This window comes from Leiobunum rupestre, chromosome 7 (assembly GCF_980474605.1).
Source record: "Leiobunum rupestre chromosome 7, qqLeiRupe1.1.hap1, whole genome shotgun sequence".
Lineage (NCBI taxonomy): Eukaryota > Metazoa > Arthropoda > Arachnida > Opiliones > Sclerosomatidae > Leiobunum > Leiobunum rupestre.
In genome coordinates, this window is record NC_143390.1 from 15,249,189 (window position 1) to 15,263,158 (window position 13,970).

The 13,970-nt window shown below is 38.4% G+C and overlaps 1 protein-coding gene across 7 annotated transcripts in view; it reads left to right on the forward strand.

The window, feature by feature from the left end:
• The window catches only part of dop (microtubule-associated serine/threonine (MAST) protein kinase dop), a 73,939-nt gene that overhangs the window by 13,269 nt on the left and 46,700 nt on the right, over positions 1-13,970 (forward strand). The window contains exon 1 of one of the 7 annotated variants that reach the window (XM_090154237.1): positions 5,303-5,588. The exons of the other annotated variants lie outside the window; for them this stretch is intronic. Coding sequence (XP_090010363.1) covers positions 5,409-5,588 — 180 coding nt within the window. The 5' untranslated portion in view covers positions 5,303-5,408. Of the gene's footprint in view, positions 1-5,302; positions 5,589-13,970 lie in introns of those variants that run through there. 7 annotated transcript variants of the gene reach the window in all.

Genomic DNA, 13,970 nt, shown 5'->3' on the forward strand with positions numbered 1-13,970 from the left:
TGCTTGGTAGCTTTATTAACAATAAACTGAATTAAAGTCTGAAAGTATCCCATTAATGGTGAAGTTATCGCGTACCCAGACTATTTGTTTGTCCGCGATAAAGCGCTCCTTGTTTGAGGAAGCCCGGAGGCAATGGTTGTCCTTCGATTAACGGAAAAAACCAACCCTTTTGGACAAAGAAAGGCCCGCCTAATCCGCCTTTTTTAGGCCCGCCTCATCTCCGAAAATACGTGCCGAGAAATGTCTTTTTCAGATTATAGTAAAACTTAGTTTCTAAATCTCCTTTTTCAGTGAACATTATTAATATAAATGGGGAAAACAAGTTGCCCTTGGAAATAATATGATTAAGCATCCATCTACATTCGCGAAACCGAACATTTGGCGAGAAAAGCGCTAGTAATATTTTAATATTAATTTAATTCCTAATTTAATATTAGGTTAATTCGAAAATGTCGTAAAACCTACAGCCCCACTCAGGGTTGGAAAAAGCCGGCTTTTTTTGAAAAAATCCAGACCAGTGGTTTTACTTGGCTATAACCGGTTTTATTTAGTTATAACCGGCTAAAATATAAACAGTACCTTTTACTTATGTAAGTAGAAATTGTCTGCAGTTATTGTCGTAAATAAGAAACTAAACAAATAAAGCGAAATAACTATATAAAATAACTGAATTCTTTTGATTTCCTCGGGAAATTCCCCCTAGTTTTTGTGTATGACGCACAACAGAAGCGAAGCAGCGAACTTTGGAACTTTAAACCTACCGAAAAACTGGTAAAAGTAAACCGGTTTCTAAATATGAAACAAAAAATTAACTAAATTTCTAAATAAAAACTATTAATTTACTAAAATATTCATATTGTAATTTTTTTTTAAAAAGCCAAACAAATCTGGATTTTTTCAAGTGGCTATAACCGGATTTAACTAGGTGGCTATAACCGGTATGGCTGGTTCTATGCCAACCCTCAGCCCCCACTAGATAGAGGGCTCCATACTCCTACAACAGGCGGCTACCTCTGGCAATGGTGTCAACCAAATCAATGATATTTGTACATTTATGAGAGTATAATTCTGGCGTCATCTACGATGCACCAGTTAAAAAAAAAGTTAAAATAACTTCGGTAAATGACGTTGTTCTTCCTCAAATAAGACGAAAAAGACCGGCTTTTTAGGCCGCAGACTCCGCGTAGAGTAGAGGATAGCAATTTTTAAATCCCCATCTTCTCGTGCCTCCTGATGGCGGAACCCCGTCTCTCATTTCCCGAGAAAAAGGGCAACGTATAGCCGGGATTCGCGTCTACCCTGTTCCTTCTTAGGTACGCTCTTTATGGTTGGGATGAGAACTAAGCAAAATCATTTCTCATTTCCTCCTTAAAACTCACGTGTGTTTGGATGTCGAGTATCAAGGAGAGGATGGAGAGAGAGTTCAGGATAGAAGGAATATCTTTCCATCCAGGAACGTGATTTTCCTCTCGAATATCTTTTTCCCCTTTCACCCTCTTCTTATCGCTGAAATTGACTTTTCCACCCCTTCGCTTCCCCCCGCAGGTATCCTCGTATTCCCGCGGCCTGCCTGCCACTGGGTTTTTCTTATTAATCGTCTACATATCAGATTGACGTGTAGGATTCGCTGGACGGAGGTAAAATCCGGTCTGCTTCTTCCTACGGCTTATATAACGGTCAGTTTTATATTTATTTCGCCCCCTCCCCCTCTGATGCCCCGCTTCCTCCAGGGGGCACTTATTTTTATTGGTCTGGGTTGTTTCTAATATTGGAAGCTTCACGTGTATAATGAAGGATAAATTTGAGTGCTCCCCTGGTGGAACTCTTCTTCCTGAACACCGGTGTGCCGCGGTTTGAACACTTCTAAAGGGGCTAGTAGGTGCAAAATAGACTTTTTTAAGGTCTGATTATTCTTTTTAATTTTTGCGTGAAAATGAATGTGTGTTAAGTAAAATAAAGAAATAATCAAATTTTTTCGTAGGAGTAAAATTATTTATCTCTTTTAATAAAATTATCTTACGAAGTAATAATTAGTTTAGATTTTTCTCGAGTTGTATCGTAACGCGTTTGGAAGGGAGGTAGGAAAAGGGATTAAGTTTTCCCGCCTTTATATTTAATCACTTAGCGTCGTAGCGGGGTGAAATCCGCGAGACGGCGGAAAGATAATCTCTTCTCGATCTGTTTGTGACAGTCTGATCTCGGCGGATTAACTTGAAGCGAGCAGTTCGAAGTCAGCCCCCGGAAAAACGTATTTACATTCAATCAGAGATCACGTTGCGATGGGGTTCCGTCTCTCCCTTTTCTCTATACCTAATATATGTCCTGCCCCCGCTCCCTCAATTGTATACCCGCCAGGGGGTGCCGCTATAAAACGAGAGTGGGTGTCTTTCGGAGGTCCTGGCTGCAGATATTACGTTCCATCACTCGTTCTTTTGGCTCGCCGTCCCCGCACACTGGCTTCTCCTTTATACTTCCCCGTAATAACACCGAAGAACCTTCCTCTCCCAGTAGTTCCACATTTTTTATTTTAGTTCACCTCTTTTTTATATCTCTATTTTTGTATTTTGGGTGATAACGTACTACATTGGTGTCTCCGTCGGTGTAAACTGTAGTCAATACTAACAGGGAGAGTACCCGAGGTGCCGACTTTGTTCAAAGTCGGGCGTAATGTAGACCTACATGAGATATGAAATTTCTCGAAAGTACACGTTGCAATACCTATTCGATTTGCCATGGCAACCGAAAATGTTTTTGACCACTTCAAACTAAAAATCTCCATTTAAAAAAGCATGGCATTTTCTCGGTTTCACAGGGTACTTCCTACGATAATTTAAAAAAAAAATCACGAAATGGGTATTTTGGACCACATTTAGGAAATTTTCATAAAGTTTGGGTAAATTGGAAATTTTTGGGTAAGATAAGAAAAAACATGTTCGGTTGCCATGGCAAATCGAATGGGTAGTGCAACGTCTCCTTTCGGGAAATTTAATATCTCATATAGGTCTACATTACGCCCGACTTCGAAGGAAATCGGCAATAAACACCTCTGGTATTCTCCTTGTAAGTAGAATTTCGAATGTAAATTTTGAACGTTTTGTTGCCATGGCAGTGCCTAAAATTATAAATATATATATATACACAACGATTTAAAATAAAACGCGTTACGGTTTTATACGCGTTTGACAAGCGCACGAGAGAATCGGGAATAACTAAGGATATCGAGAAATAGCATCAGCCTCTGGTACCTACCTCGCGTAGTTTGTAGCGTAAGTTGGTCTGTTTTTTAATCACGAAACGTAAACATAGATGGCGATAGATTACGTGAAAGAGTGCGAAGAAAAATCGTAAACCGACGAACTTTCGCTACGAAGCATGAGAGGATGTGGTTTCGAATCTCTACATTTCCAGATTCTTAGGTACCTGAATTAATTCTTTTCGAGAATTTAAATCTTTTCGAGAATTTAAATCTTTTCGAGAATTTAATTATTTTCGAGGTGCAAATGAACTATTATTAACCATACATTTGGAAATGGAAATAATTTTAAATGAGGTAATTGGGAGAAAAAACGATACAGAGCTCTAACTCAATGTGTTTTAGGCACGAATTGGAAATCTTAAGGGTGTATAAAGCATATCATTCAAAAATTGAAATTTCAATGACCTTGAACCATGTCTTCAAGGTAATTCAAAATTTATATCGGGAACTATTAAATATAGAAACTTGATTCCAATTAGAAAATTGTTCCCTATCCCAATTTATGTTGAAATGGCTTAAACCCGATTTAATGTGACTAATCGGAACTCGATAATGTTTATAACATAAGTTTGTAAAATTATGAAATTAAATTTAAAAAACCTGTAATGTCTAGGATTTTCCTAATTCGAGTTATTTTTGGTCAATTTGAATCGGGTCAAAAATAATTTGACTTGAAAAACCATCCATTCAAGGTCATCCTAAATTTCGAATTTCCTCACTAAAACTAGCTTGTCATGATGAACTAGTAGTTTTCTACTAGCTCATTTTGCTATTTCACATATAAATATTAGTTACTTGTAAAATATGTTAGTACGTTTTACTGTCCTTTCGTTGATTTTGAATTATTGGGAGGATTTTGCGAGGGGATTTGGTTAACATCCTTCCATCATGGAAGTTCCATGGCGGACATTCCGTCAGCCCTCCCCCCCCCCCCCCGCCTTTCGCGATTTCAAATAGTTTCCATTTTCGTATGAATAATTGTTTACATTCCCTATTTAAAGCTACCCCTCCAACGATTACTTCTTGTCGCAGCCATATAAGATTTGGCCTGGGGTGGCGGAGTGGTTAGCATCTTAGCACTTTCGCCTCGCAGCAAGAGGAGCCGGGTTCAATCCCAGCTTGTGGGCACTGGGTGAAAACTCGGAACCACTCCTTCCGCGTTGAGTTTGCTAGTTCTCTCCCCACTAGTTTAAGAGGTTTCCCCCCGAGCTGTTGGTTCGCGTGGCATGAAGGGCTTGCCACCACCCTCCAACGCATTGTAACCCGGCCACCTGAATTAATAGCTTTAAAAGTCGTTTGACGACTTAGGCTAAGGTGGTGCCATTATTATTATTATTATTATTATTATATCGGCCGTATGAAGTAGGACTTTGATTGGAACGAAAGATTTGGTAAATTTTAGTGAAGCGTTTTCACCGAGGATGTGTTGGAACTCGGTGAATCACGGGTGTTATATCGGTGGCCGACTTATTTTTTCCCATCCCATCCCCGAGCTTATCCCATTTGGGCTTTCCTTAGTCGCATTTTGTAGTCGATGGATGTAGTTCACGTACTAAAACGTCCCCGGAACGTTTGTTGTCTCTATATATCCCGCTCCCCCCACTTGTTGGACCGCGCCGCCTCCCTACGCGCGCCTTAGGAAGCGGGGCTGAACCTGTATCCCCCTCGCCATCCTCCCGCCCCCTGTTTTGGTAGGCGCGCTATCCGGCGCGGCTAATCCTCATCCCTTCTCAGTCTTCCTTCGAAGATAGTAGTCCGTCGCGGGCTCGCTCTCCGCCGCCGCCGCTTTCTCGCGCTTGTAGATTTATTTGTTTTTTATTTTATTTCTTCTTTATTCGTTCCGTTTCGATCATTAACGGCGTGGTTTTAATTCGTTTAATAGGGTCGCGGTCTATATTTAACAAAGTAAAGCGCGCTCTTCGGCTCGTTCCGCTAAAGTTCCTTAAATATTCGCCGTTGCTTTCGCGGTCCTAATTTAAGTTCTAGCCTGGGCCTCTTTGTTTATACAGCTCGTCAGCCGTAGAAAAGCGATTTGTTTCGAGTGGTTTCGCGGGCGAGGTTCGCTTCCAGAAGAAAAGGAAACGGGCGAATGAAGCGCGTTTCAAAGTTCGAGTGCCGATAGACGTTCTACGCGATAGTTTCGGACGATTCCATGGAGGGATTAGGCGGTACTCTAAATACGGGCTCGGCGATTACCAGCGTCCGCTGTCCCGGGGGGCAGGTGGAGTCGACCATCTACGAGGAGGACCTTCCGGTCATTATGCGGCGGCGAGGACTGACCATGAGGGTTAGAATCGTCAGCGTGGACGATGAGTCCCCGTCATCGGTACAGGTTGGATCTCTCTCTCTACCGTCGTGTTTCTTATTTACCCGGGCGGTTGAGGAAGCCCTCGATTTTATATCACGACAAAGATCTGGCAGACTCTATTATTGGTTTTTTGGGGTGTTCCGAAACCTTTTTTGCGCCCACTTTTTGATTGGTTTACTTCGGCACCCCTAATATAAGACCAGCGATCGGTCTTTCTCGGGAGGGTTTTCTTCGCTATTTCGGCAACTGTTTGTTGTCTCGTCCTTACCTTTGTCTACTTTGTTTTCTCTTTTCGTTTACGCAAACTCTCGCTCCCTTTTCGATTCCCTCTAGATCTCCTAAATATTAATCATTATTGGTTTACCTATTCTGCAATTCAGTTTGTCATTAAAGGTAATTAAATTGAGCAATTTCAAAACTTACGTGAATTTTACCATGGCTGCGTTCAGTTACGCTCGTCGTATAAAAATAAAGGTGACTTATAAAGTTACCCTATAAATTATTTGGAAGGTTGGTTTTTTAACGTGTTGGTGTGTGGGCAAAAGAAAACAGATGAAAAAAATCGTACTTTACTAATGAATACACAAAATAATTATTAGCAGGTTTAATTAAACGGGATTAATTTGAAAACAAAATTACATAGCAGCCGATAAAACTCAAAGCATCTTTTTAGCGGGTTATAAACTTCTCGCGTTGACCGCTACGTGGCTCTATTTAAACTGAAAAGCCGCTATAATGGGAAATAATACTAGGCCTAGATCCGTCCAATGAAAAAACACCGCTATATAAAGTCACTCAATGGTCTCTCATCGAACATTATATCGCCGCCTGACAGCGTAATTTAAATTAAGTGGGTTTCGCTTTAAAAATATTAAAATTCTATGGAGTGACGAAAACCGCCTCATTTTTATCACAAATATTTCTAAAGTCACCTATTCTATCAAATATTGAAATCGGTATTTTTTTAAATTCCCGACAAAATGTTACGTGGGATTTGCATTCGGGCGGCTCTATTTCAACCTATACATACCGGTGTTGTATGACTAATCTTTGAGCTCCAGGAAACTATTCAATATCACCAACACGTGATTTTTTGTTTACTCGTAACTATAAAAACTTTGATTCCAAGGTTTAGGAAATATTTTGAAACGCGTAGAAATTAAAGAAGCTTGTTTTTCCAAAAATAAAATCCGCATTTTTTTAAACGCGATTTCCACTCGGTGATAATTTTATGGGCTGTTTCTAGGCAACATCTCGAGGAAGATGGGCGGACCAGTAATTGGCAAATAAACCTGACTCGCGCTGGAGCACACGTGTTAAATCTCTATCTTCTCATTCGGCCGGCGCCCCGAGTTTACTTTGGAAATATTTGATGATTAGTTTAGCGGAGATTTTTTTCCCTCTCCAAACGGCCGCCTTTTTAGAAAATTAGCCCTCGAAACAAGTAGTCTTGTAGAAACAAGATACCCCAGATGTACTAGGCTTGATCGCCATAGTTGTAATTGGTGGACAGAGATTTCGGAGTAGGCTAAGCAGAGTAACGCTATGACTGTCATTTGACACCGATTCAGCTGTGCCGATTAATAGTTGATTTTATAAAATGTCTTTACGCTTGCCCAACTTGTTGAAATTTTGCCCTGGAATAGTTCAGTCAATGCCTAAGAATGAGTTCATAAACTCTTTAGTGGGAGAGAAAACGGATCCACTGCTGAAGCGGATAGGCAACATTTCAACAAGATGGCCAAGGTTATTTTATAAAAAGAACTATTATAGAGTCGGGGTAAAAATATTTTCCAAAAATGGCTACCTGTGGATATTTTAGCTCCTAAATTCTATAGATAAGAGACTTGATTTTATTAGTTTACTCTATTTATAGTCCCGCTTTTGGTACTCTGGAACCAGCGAATAGTTTAACGGGCAGAGTAAATCACATTCCCGAACCAGACGAATAAAACGTTTTAGAGTAAAAAGAGTACACTTTTAGTCAGAAATGAAACCACCGAGTAACAGACAGCCGAACGTACCGATTTGATAAGATATCTAAGCAAACGCGTACGATATTTTAAAAGGGATCGTCGGTCTTTTTTTTACTCGACCGTAAAATCATAGCTCGTCTGTAGAAATATAGTCTACGCTCAGTTCGAACGTGACGTTCTCTCGAAGGTTCGGTCAAGTCCCCGAGGCTCGAAATGTGTTCGACGGAATCTTCGGACCGGGTTATCTCTCGAGTATAGTCTTTCCGAAGCCCAACGTACGCTTACGCCGGAAATATTTGGCGAGAAGCTATTTTGCTTCTCGACTGATTGAACTCGTTAGCTTCCTTTTCTCGCCCCAAAAGAAGGAAATCGAAGGGCCCCCGAAGAAATAACCCGCTTTTACTCGGTGTGCTGTACTGAAAATTTTCGAAATTGGAAATCGGTCGCTTTCCCCGGGGCCGTTTCGATTGGCCCGCGGCGCTTTTCGAGAGTATCGAAAGAAATTTGTATTTCGATAGTGGTTGATTTGGCTGAAGCGTTCGATGGTGACCATTAAACTAGATACGGCGTTCGGAGTACGTTCGCGTTTAGCTTTGAATTCCTGGCCGTCGTAATATATTCCTCCAACAACTGTACCACGTAGTCTCCACCCCGTAGTAATCGCGCATTCCTAACTATAAAGGGGTTAAGGTCGCGTGGAGCCTCGAGTGTTTCGATTATCGACTGCTGACGCTACGAATTGGAAATGGTCGTCGGTTTCTACGGGAGCATTCGAAGCCGAAACACTAAGCTCTTAAGCGTTTGCAACGCCTCGACGGATAAGAGTTAAAAATCTACTAAATTGAATTATCTCTCTCCCCTCTCTTTTAACGAACGTGTTGATAGATTAAACCGCTTCTTAATAATTTTACATTTGGCGTAGAGCCCGGTTGATTCGAGGATCTAGAAGGACTCCATTCTTTAGGGATGTACTTGGACTACGAAAGGGGGAAGGTTACCACGGGTTATAGTGAATTCCTTCACACTTTGAGGTGCGTTGGGTTATTTCTAAGGTTACTAACAAAGGCTGTCATGTGTCAGGGAAAAGTAGGGGAGTTTGAAAATTGTCAATAGTCAATTTTAAGAATTTGTAAAAAGTATGAATTTGAAAATTGTCATTAGTCAATTTTAAGAATTTGTAAAAAGTCTGGAATTATTAAAATTGTCATAAAAGTCAATTTTAAGAATTTGTAAAAAGTCGGGAATTATTAAAATTGTCATAAAAGTCAATTTTGAGAATTTGTAAAAAGTCGGGAATTTTTAAAATTGTCATAAAAGTCAATTTTGAGAATTTGTAAAAAGTAGTCAATTATTAAAATTGTCATAAAAGTCAATTTTAAGAATTTCTTAGGGTTGTTAATTTTCCGGAAAAATAAAAAATTTAAACAAATTACTTTTTAAGGGTTTTTAAGGTTTTTAACTTTTTATCGATATAAAATGTCTAATATCATTAAACATACTACAAAACATTAATAATACTCTTAATAGTGTTACATTGTTAATCGGTAGATTCGAAAAAATGAGGTGAAAATGCCGCGCTTTATTTCAATTTGCAAACATTATATATTTTTTGTGGAAAAATACGGAAAATTTTCCGGAAAAAAGGCCTCGGTCATTTTCCGCGGAAAATTTTCCGACCTACAACACTAGAATTTTTATAACAATTTTAGGAGTTTTTGTAAAAAGTCGGGAAATATTAAAATGGTCATAGTCGATTTTAAGAATTTGTAAAAAGTCGGGAAATATTTAAATTGTCTTAAGAAGTCGAGAAATATTAAAATGGTCATAGTCGATTTTAAGAATTTGTAAAAAGTCGGGAAATATTTAAATTGTCTTAAAAAGTCGGGAAATTTTAATTTATCTTTAAAATTCAGTAAGTAAGCCACGATAAAATTAAGATCTTCATGTTGGTATTTGTACGTTACATAGAGCTATTAGTTATTATTCCTTTTCGTGTCTTTCCTGGAAAAATTGTTGAATCCCACGTTTTCAAAATAAAAATGTATCCTTCTTTTATAACAGCGTTCTCTCGGTATTTGAAAGAGAGCTTCGTTATTTTCCTTCGCGCGTAGGTGTATAAGAAATCGCCCTAGTAAAAGGTCAGTGTGGTAGAGCGGTAGCGATGAATGAGGGATACCCCTTCATTCCAAATGGGAGAATTTTGCTAACCTTGTTTCTGACCTGGACGACGCCACTTTCGCGGGATTGGATTAGACCGTCCTCTCGTGCGGAAAGTATCGCGGCGCCGCTCGGCGTTCGGGGCCCCGATCGCCTATTTCCCACGCTTTATTAGATTTCTCTATCAAAGCGAATTTGATCAGATGCGCGGAATTATTCGTTCTTTTCCGATACCAGAGATTTCGTCTTCATCCCTAGCGTCCGTCCGCCCATCCTCCTCTCTATCCTCCGCTCCGGACGTCCCGGACACCTTTCTCGGCCGCCTTATCGAACCGCGATTGGCGCCTGTCAACATCCCGCGACTCCGTACGTTTAAAAAGTGGCTGATTATAAAGCTAGTTTTCAATAATTTAAAAACAACGATTAGGGTAATACTTTTAAAGGCCACGCGTGGAGCAATATTGGACCTAGAGCATAGCGCCGATTTTATTTGGGACGGCGGCGGAGTTTCGCGAAAATCACCAGGAGGCGGCGCGAAGGGTCAAAGGTTTTAAAAATTTGGAAAAAAAAATTTCAAAATGTTTTTGAAGGTAAAAAAAATAAAGTTACGTAGAAAATCGCCAAAATAATTCGTCGGCGGGATCAAAATTTATTGGCGGCTGCGTTGACGGCGGGTCGGCGCTAGGCTCTTAAAGGACCTCGTTTATTGATGTTTTTAATTTTCCTTTACATAGCGGGCAACGCGAGAAGCTCATGAGTTGCTCGATTTTGGTGGGCAAAGCGGACAAAACATAACGACTAATTTTGAAACGGTTTGAGGCATAGGCACAGTAACACCAAGAACGAATTTAGAGCTCTGAGAACGTAAACCAAGTAGTGCCTACCACCTTGGCTAGATTCAAAATGACGCAGTAACGCCATCTATCGGGTATTTGCTATAAACTATTTTTTGACCCTATAATTGGTAATCTACCAAATATTTTTCTATTTACTATTTGTTAAATTAAAATAGTTAAATTTAGGTTTATTCACTATAGAAAAGTGAAATAGTGATCCTTTCCGAAACTATTTAAATGGAATCCAATTGGAAAACGTCATTTCCGTATTCGAGAAGCGCGTAGGTAGTGTGCCTGAAATGTAGACTACTACGTTTTCAGTAAACTAAACAGGGTTGGTCGATAATTATCGATGGATAATTTTCGATGATAATTATCACGATAATTATCGATATTTATCCGATGAAAAAATCATGATAATTATCAAATTAAATTAAAATATCTGAAAACAGTTTTTAAAGTTAAATTTAATAATTTTGAAAGCAATATACAGCAGTATTAAGTATTTATGACATTTATGCTCGCATTCATGTAATGTTTACAACTATCCAAAATGAATTTTATCAATGTTTTTGAAACTTGAAAAGGCAATGATGTTAATTCATCGGAATCATCGTTAAATTTTTCAACTTAAATTCCAAATATTCATAATTATCCAAATAATCCGATATTTATCCAAATAATCCGATATTTATCCAAATAATCCGATATTTATCCAAATAATCCGATATTTATCCAAATAATCCGATATTTATCCAAATAATCCGATATTTATCCAAATAATCCGATAATTATCCAAATAATCCGATAATTATCCAAATAATCCGATAATTATCCAAATAATCCGATAATTATCCAAATAATCCGATAATTATCCAAATAATCCGATAATTATCCAAATAATCCGATAATTATCCAAATAATCCGATAATTATCCAAATAATCCGATAATTATCCAAATAATCCGATAATTATCCAAATAATCCGATAATTATCCAAATAATCCGATAATTATCCAAATAATCCGATAATTATCCAAATAATCCGATAATTATCCAAATAATCCGATAATTATCCAAATAATCCGATAATTATCCAAATAATCCGATAATTATCCAAATAATCCGATAATTATCCAAATAATCCGATAATTATCCAAATAATCCGATAATTATCCAAATAATCCGATAATTATCCAAATAATCCGATAATTATCCAAATAATCGGATAATTATCCAAATAATCCGATAATTATCCAAATAATCCGATAATTATCCAAATAATCCGATAATTATCCAAATAATCCGATAATTATCCAAATAATCCGATAATTATCCAAATAATCCGATAATTATCCAAATAATCCGATAATTATCCAAATAATCCGATAATTATCCAAATAATCGGATAATTATCCAAATAATCGGATAATTATCCAAATAATCGGATAATTATCCAAATAATCGGATTATAATCAAATGATCGGATAATTATAAAAAAAAACTATAATTATCGTATAAATCGGATTTTTTGATTTTTTCCGAAAAAATCCGATTTTTTGCCAACCCTGAAACTAAATACTTTCAGGGCAACACCTATACGGTGAATCTAAAAAGGATGGTCGTGAAAAACGAGTTCTCACGCGACTGCTTGTTCAATATACGGTCTCCCCCCGCCCGCTTTTTAGCGTCTGGCTGGGGATGGTCACCTATTTTTCCCTTATAAATTATTCCCTTGATAAATCTCTTTTGACCAGCAACGCCACCGACCATATTTTCATACAATAGAATCCCCCCTTATCCGTGCTGTCCTTTTCAAAATACCGCTTCTCCCATTCCCTTGTAATTTCGCGGCGTTAGGGAGGTAGAATATCGAGTATTACATTTCCTACATTTCGTTTTTAACGTGAAATGCGAAATAAATGGTACATCCAATTTTCCATCTCCTTCGGGCACCTGCTGGTTCGTTTTCCCGGCAATGCACTCCATCGCGCTCGTATACGGATCTCGAGAACCCTTTATACGCGCTGGAACCGGAGAGTGGAGGTCTTCATTTCGCCTTTCGAATACCAAATAACGTAGTTTTCTTTTTTGAATCGTGACACGCCGAGTAATTTGATCCTACGGGAGCGCTCGCTTTTATTACCGTTGTACCTGTCGTGGATTACAAAGATCTCGAGCGTAGATATTCCGCCAGAGTGGATCTTTGTATTCTCGTCCTTACGGAGAGCTTTCGTATTGACACAATGCATTTCTGATCGCTGCTTATTTATTTAAAAGCGCGTTACGTTTCGTAATAATTGGAATCGTACCTGTATTCGAAGAACGTATGGAAAAAACGTGCGCTTAATATTTATAGAAATGAAGATTGAAACTTTGAAAAGGGATTGCTTTATGTAAATATTAAATATTCTTATTAGCCGCGTCAGAACTTCTAGGTTATAAAAATAAAACATGTGAATTGCTCACTATGACTGAAAATTTACCTCTTATCAATGTGAAATTTAAAAATTACATTGCGTATTTTTATAATCTATTATCAAAAGTGACATAATTACCAAAAGTGTGCCAATCGAACCTATTTCTTAATGAATGTTCCGAGCGAAATACAAGTTGGGAGGGGAGAAGGGAAATTATGCCTTGGGGAGGGAAGGAAGTTAAAACCAACAAATAACGCCTCCTAGTGAGGAACGGCAGAATTAAGTAGCACTGATCAAAGCTACTGTATTTTTTGATTTTTCGTCGTTCTGTGGAGACGCTATCGCCATCTACCTACGATATAATACCAGAGACTAAAAAAAGAGTTAGAAAGGGCGACAATAATAGTCTTTTATGTGGTCGATCTCGAGTCGAGCATTCATTAAACCTTTAGCATACGAAAGTACAGGGATTGTCACACTTTTGGTAATTATGTCACTTTTGGTATTATTTACCCGGTCACTGGTAATTGGCTTAGGAATGTGCTTAATTGATTACTCCGATGAAATATTTTTAAAAATCACTGTACAATTAATTTTTCTTCTGAAACTTCTTAAAAATCCGCGGGAGTTTGTGGAGATAAATGTTTCGAACTAATTTTATGAACATTACATGAAGAGGCGTACTTATCTTTAAGAAATATCGTATTTACTTCTGTCTGTATCGAATGCGCTGCGTCGCCCCTGTATTTGAAAATAATATTTGGCCTACTCAGCTTCATGACTGACAAGGAGACATCTTAATGTGTTTCAAACTCGGGGGTTAAGTAGACCTTCATGTACTTTGAAAGCTCCTAAAGGGAAAAGTTTCAATCGAAATTCGTTTTGCCATGGCAACCAAAAGTGTTTTTAACAACTCAAGTTTAAACTTTCTCCGCGTAAAAATGCACGGGAATGTGAGAAGATAAGAATCCACCTTTCTCGTAAGTTAAGCTCCTCCCTCAAACGAAAACCTTCCATT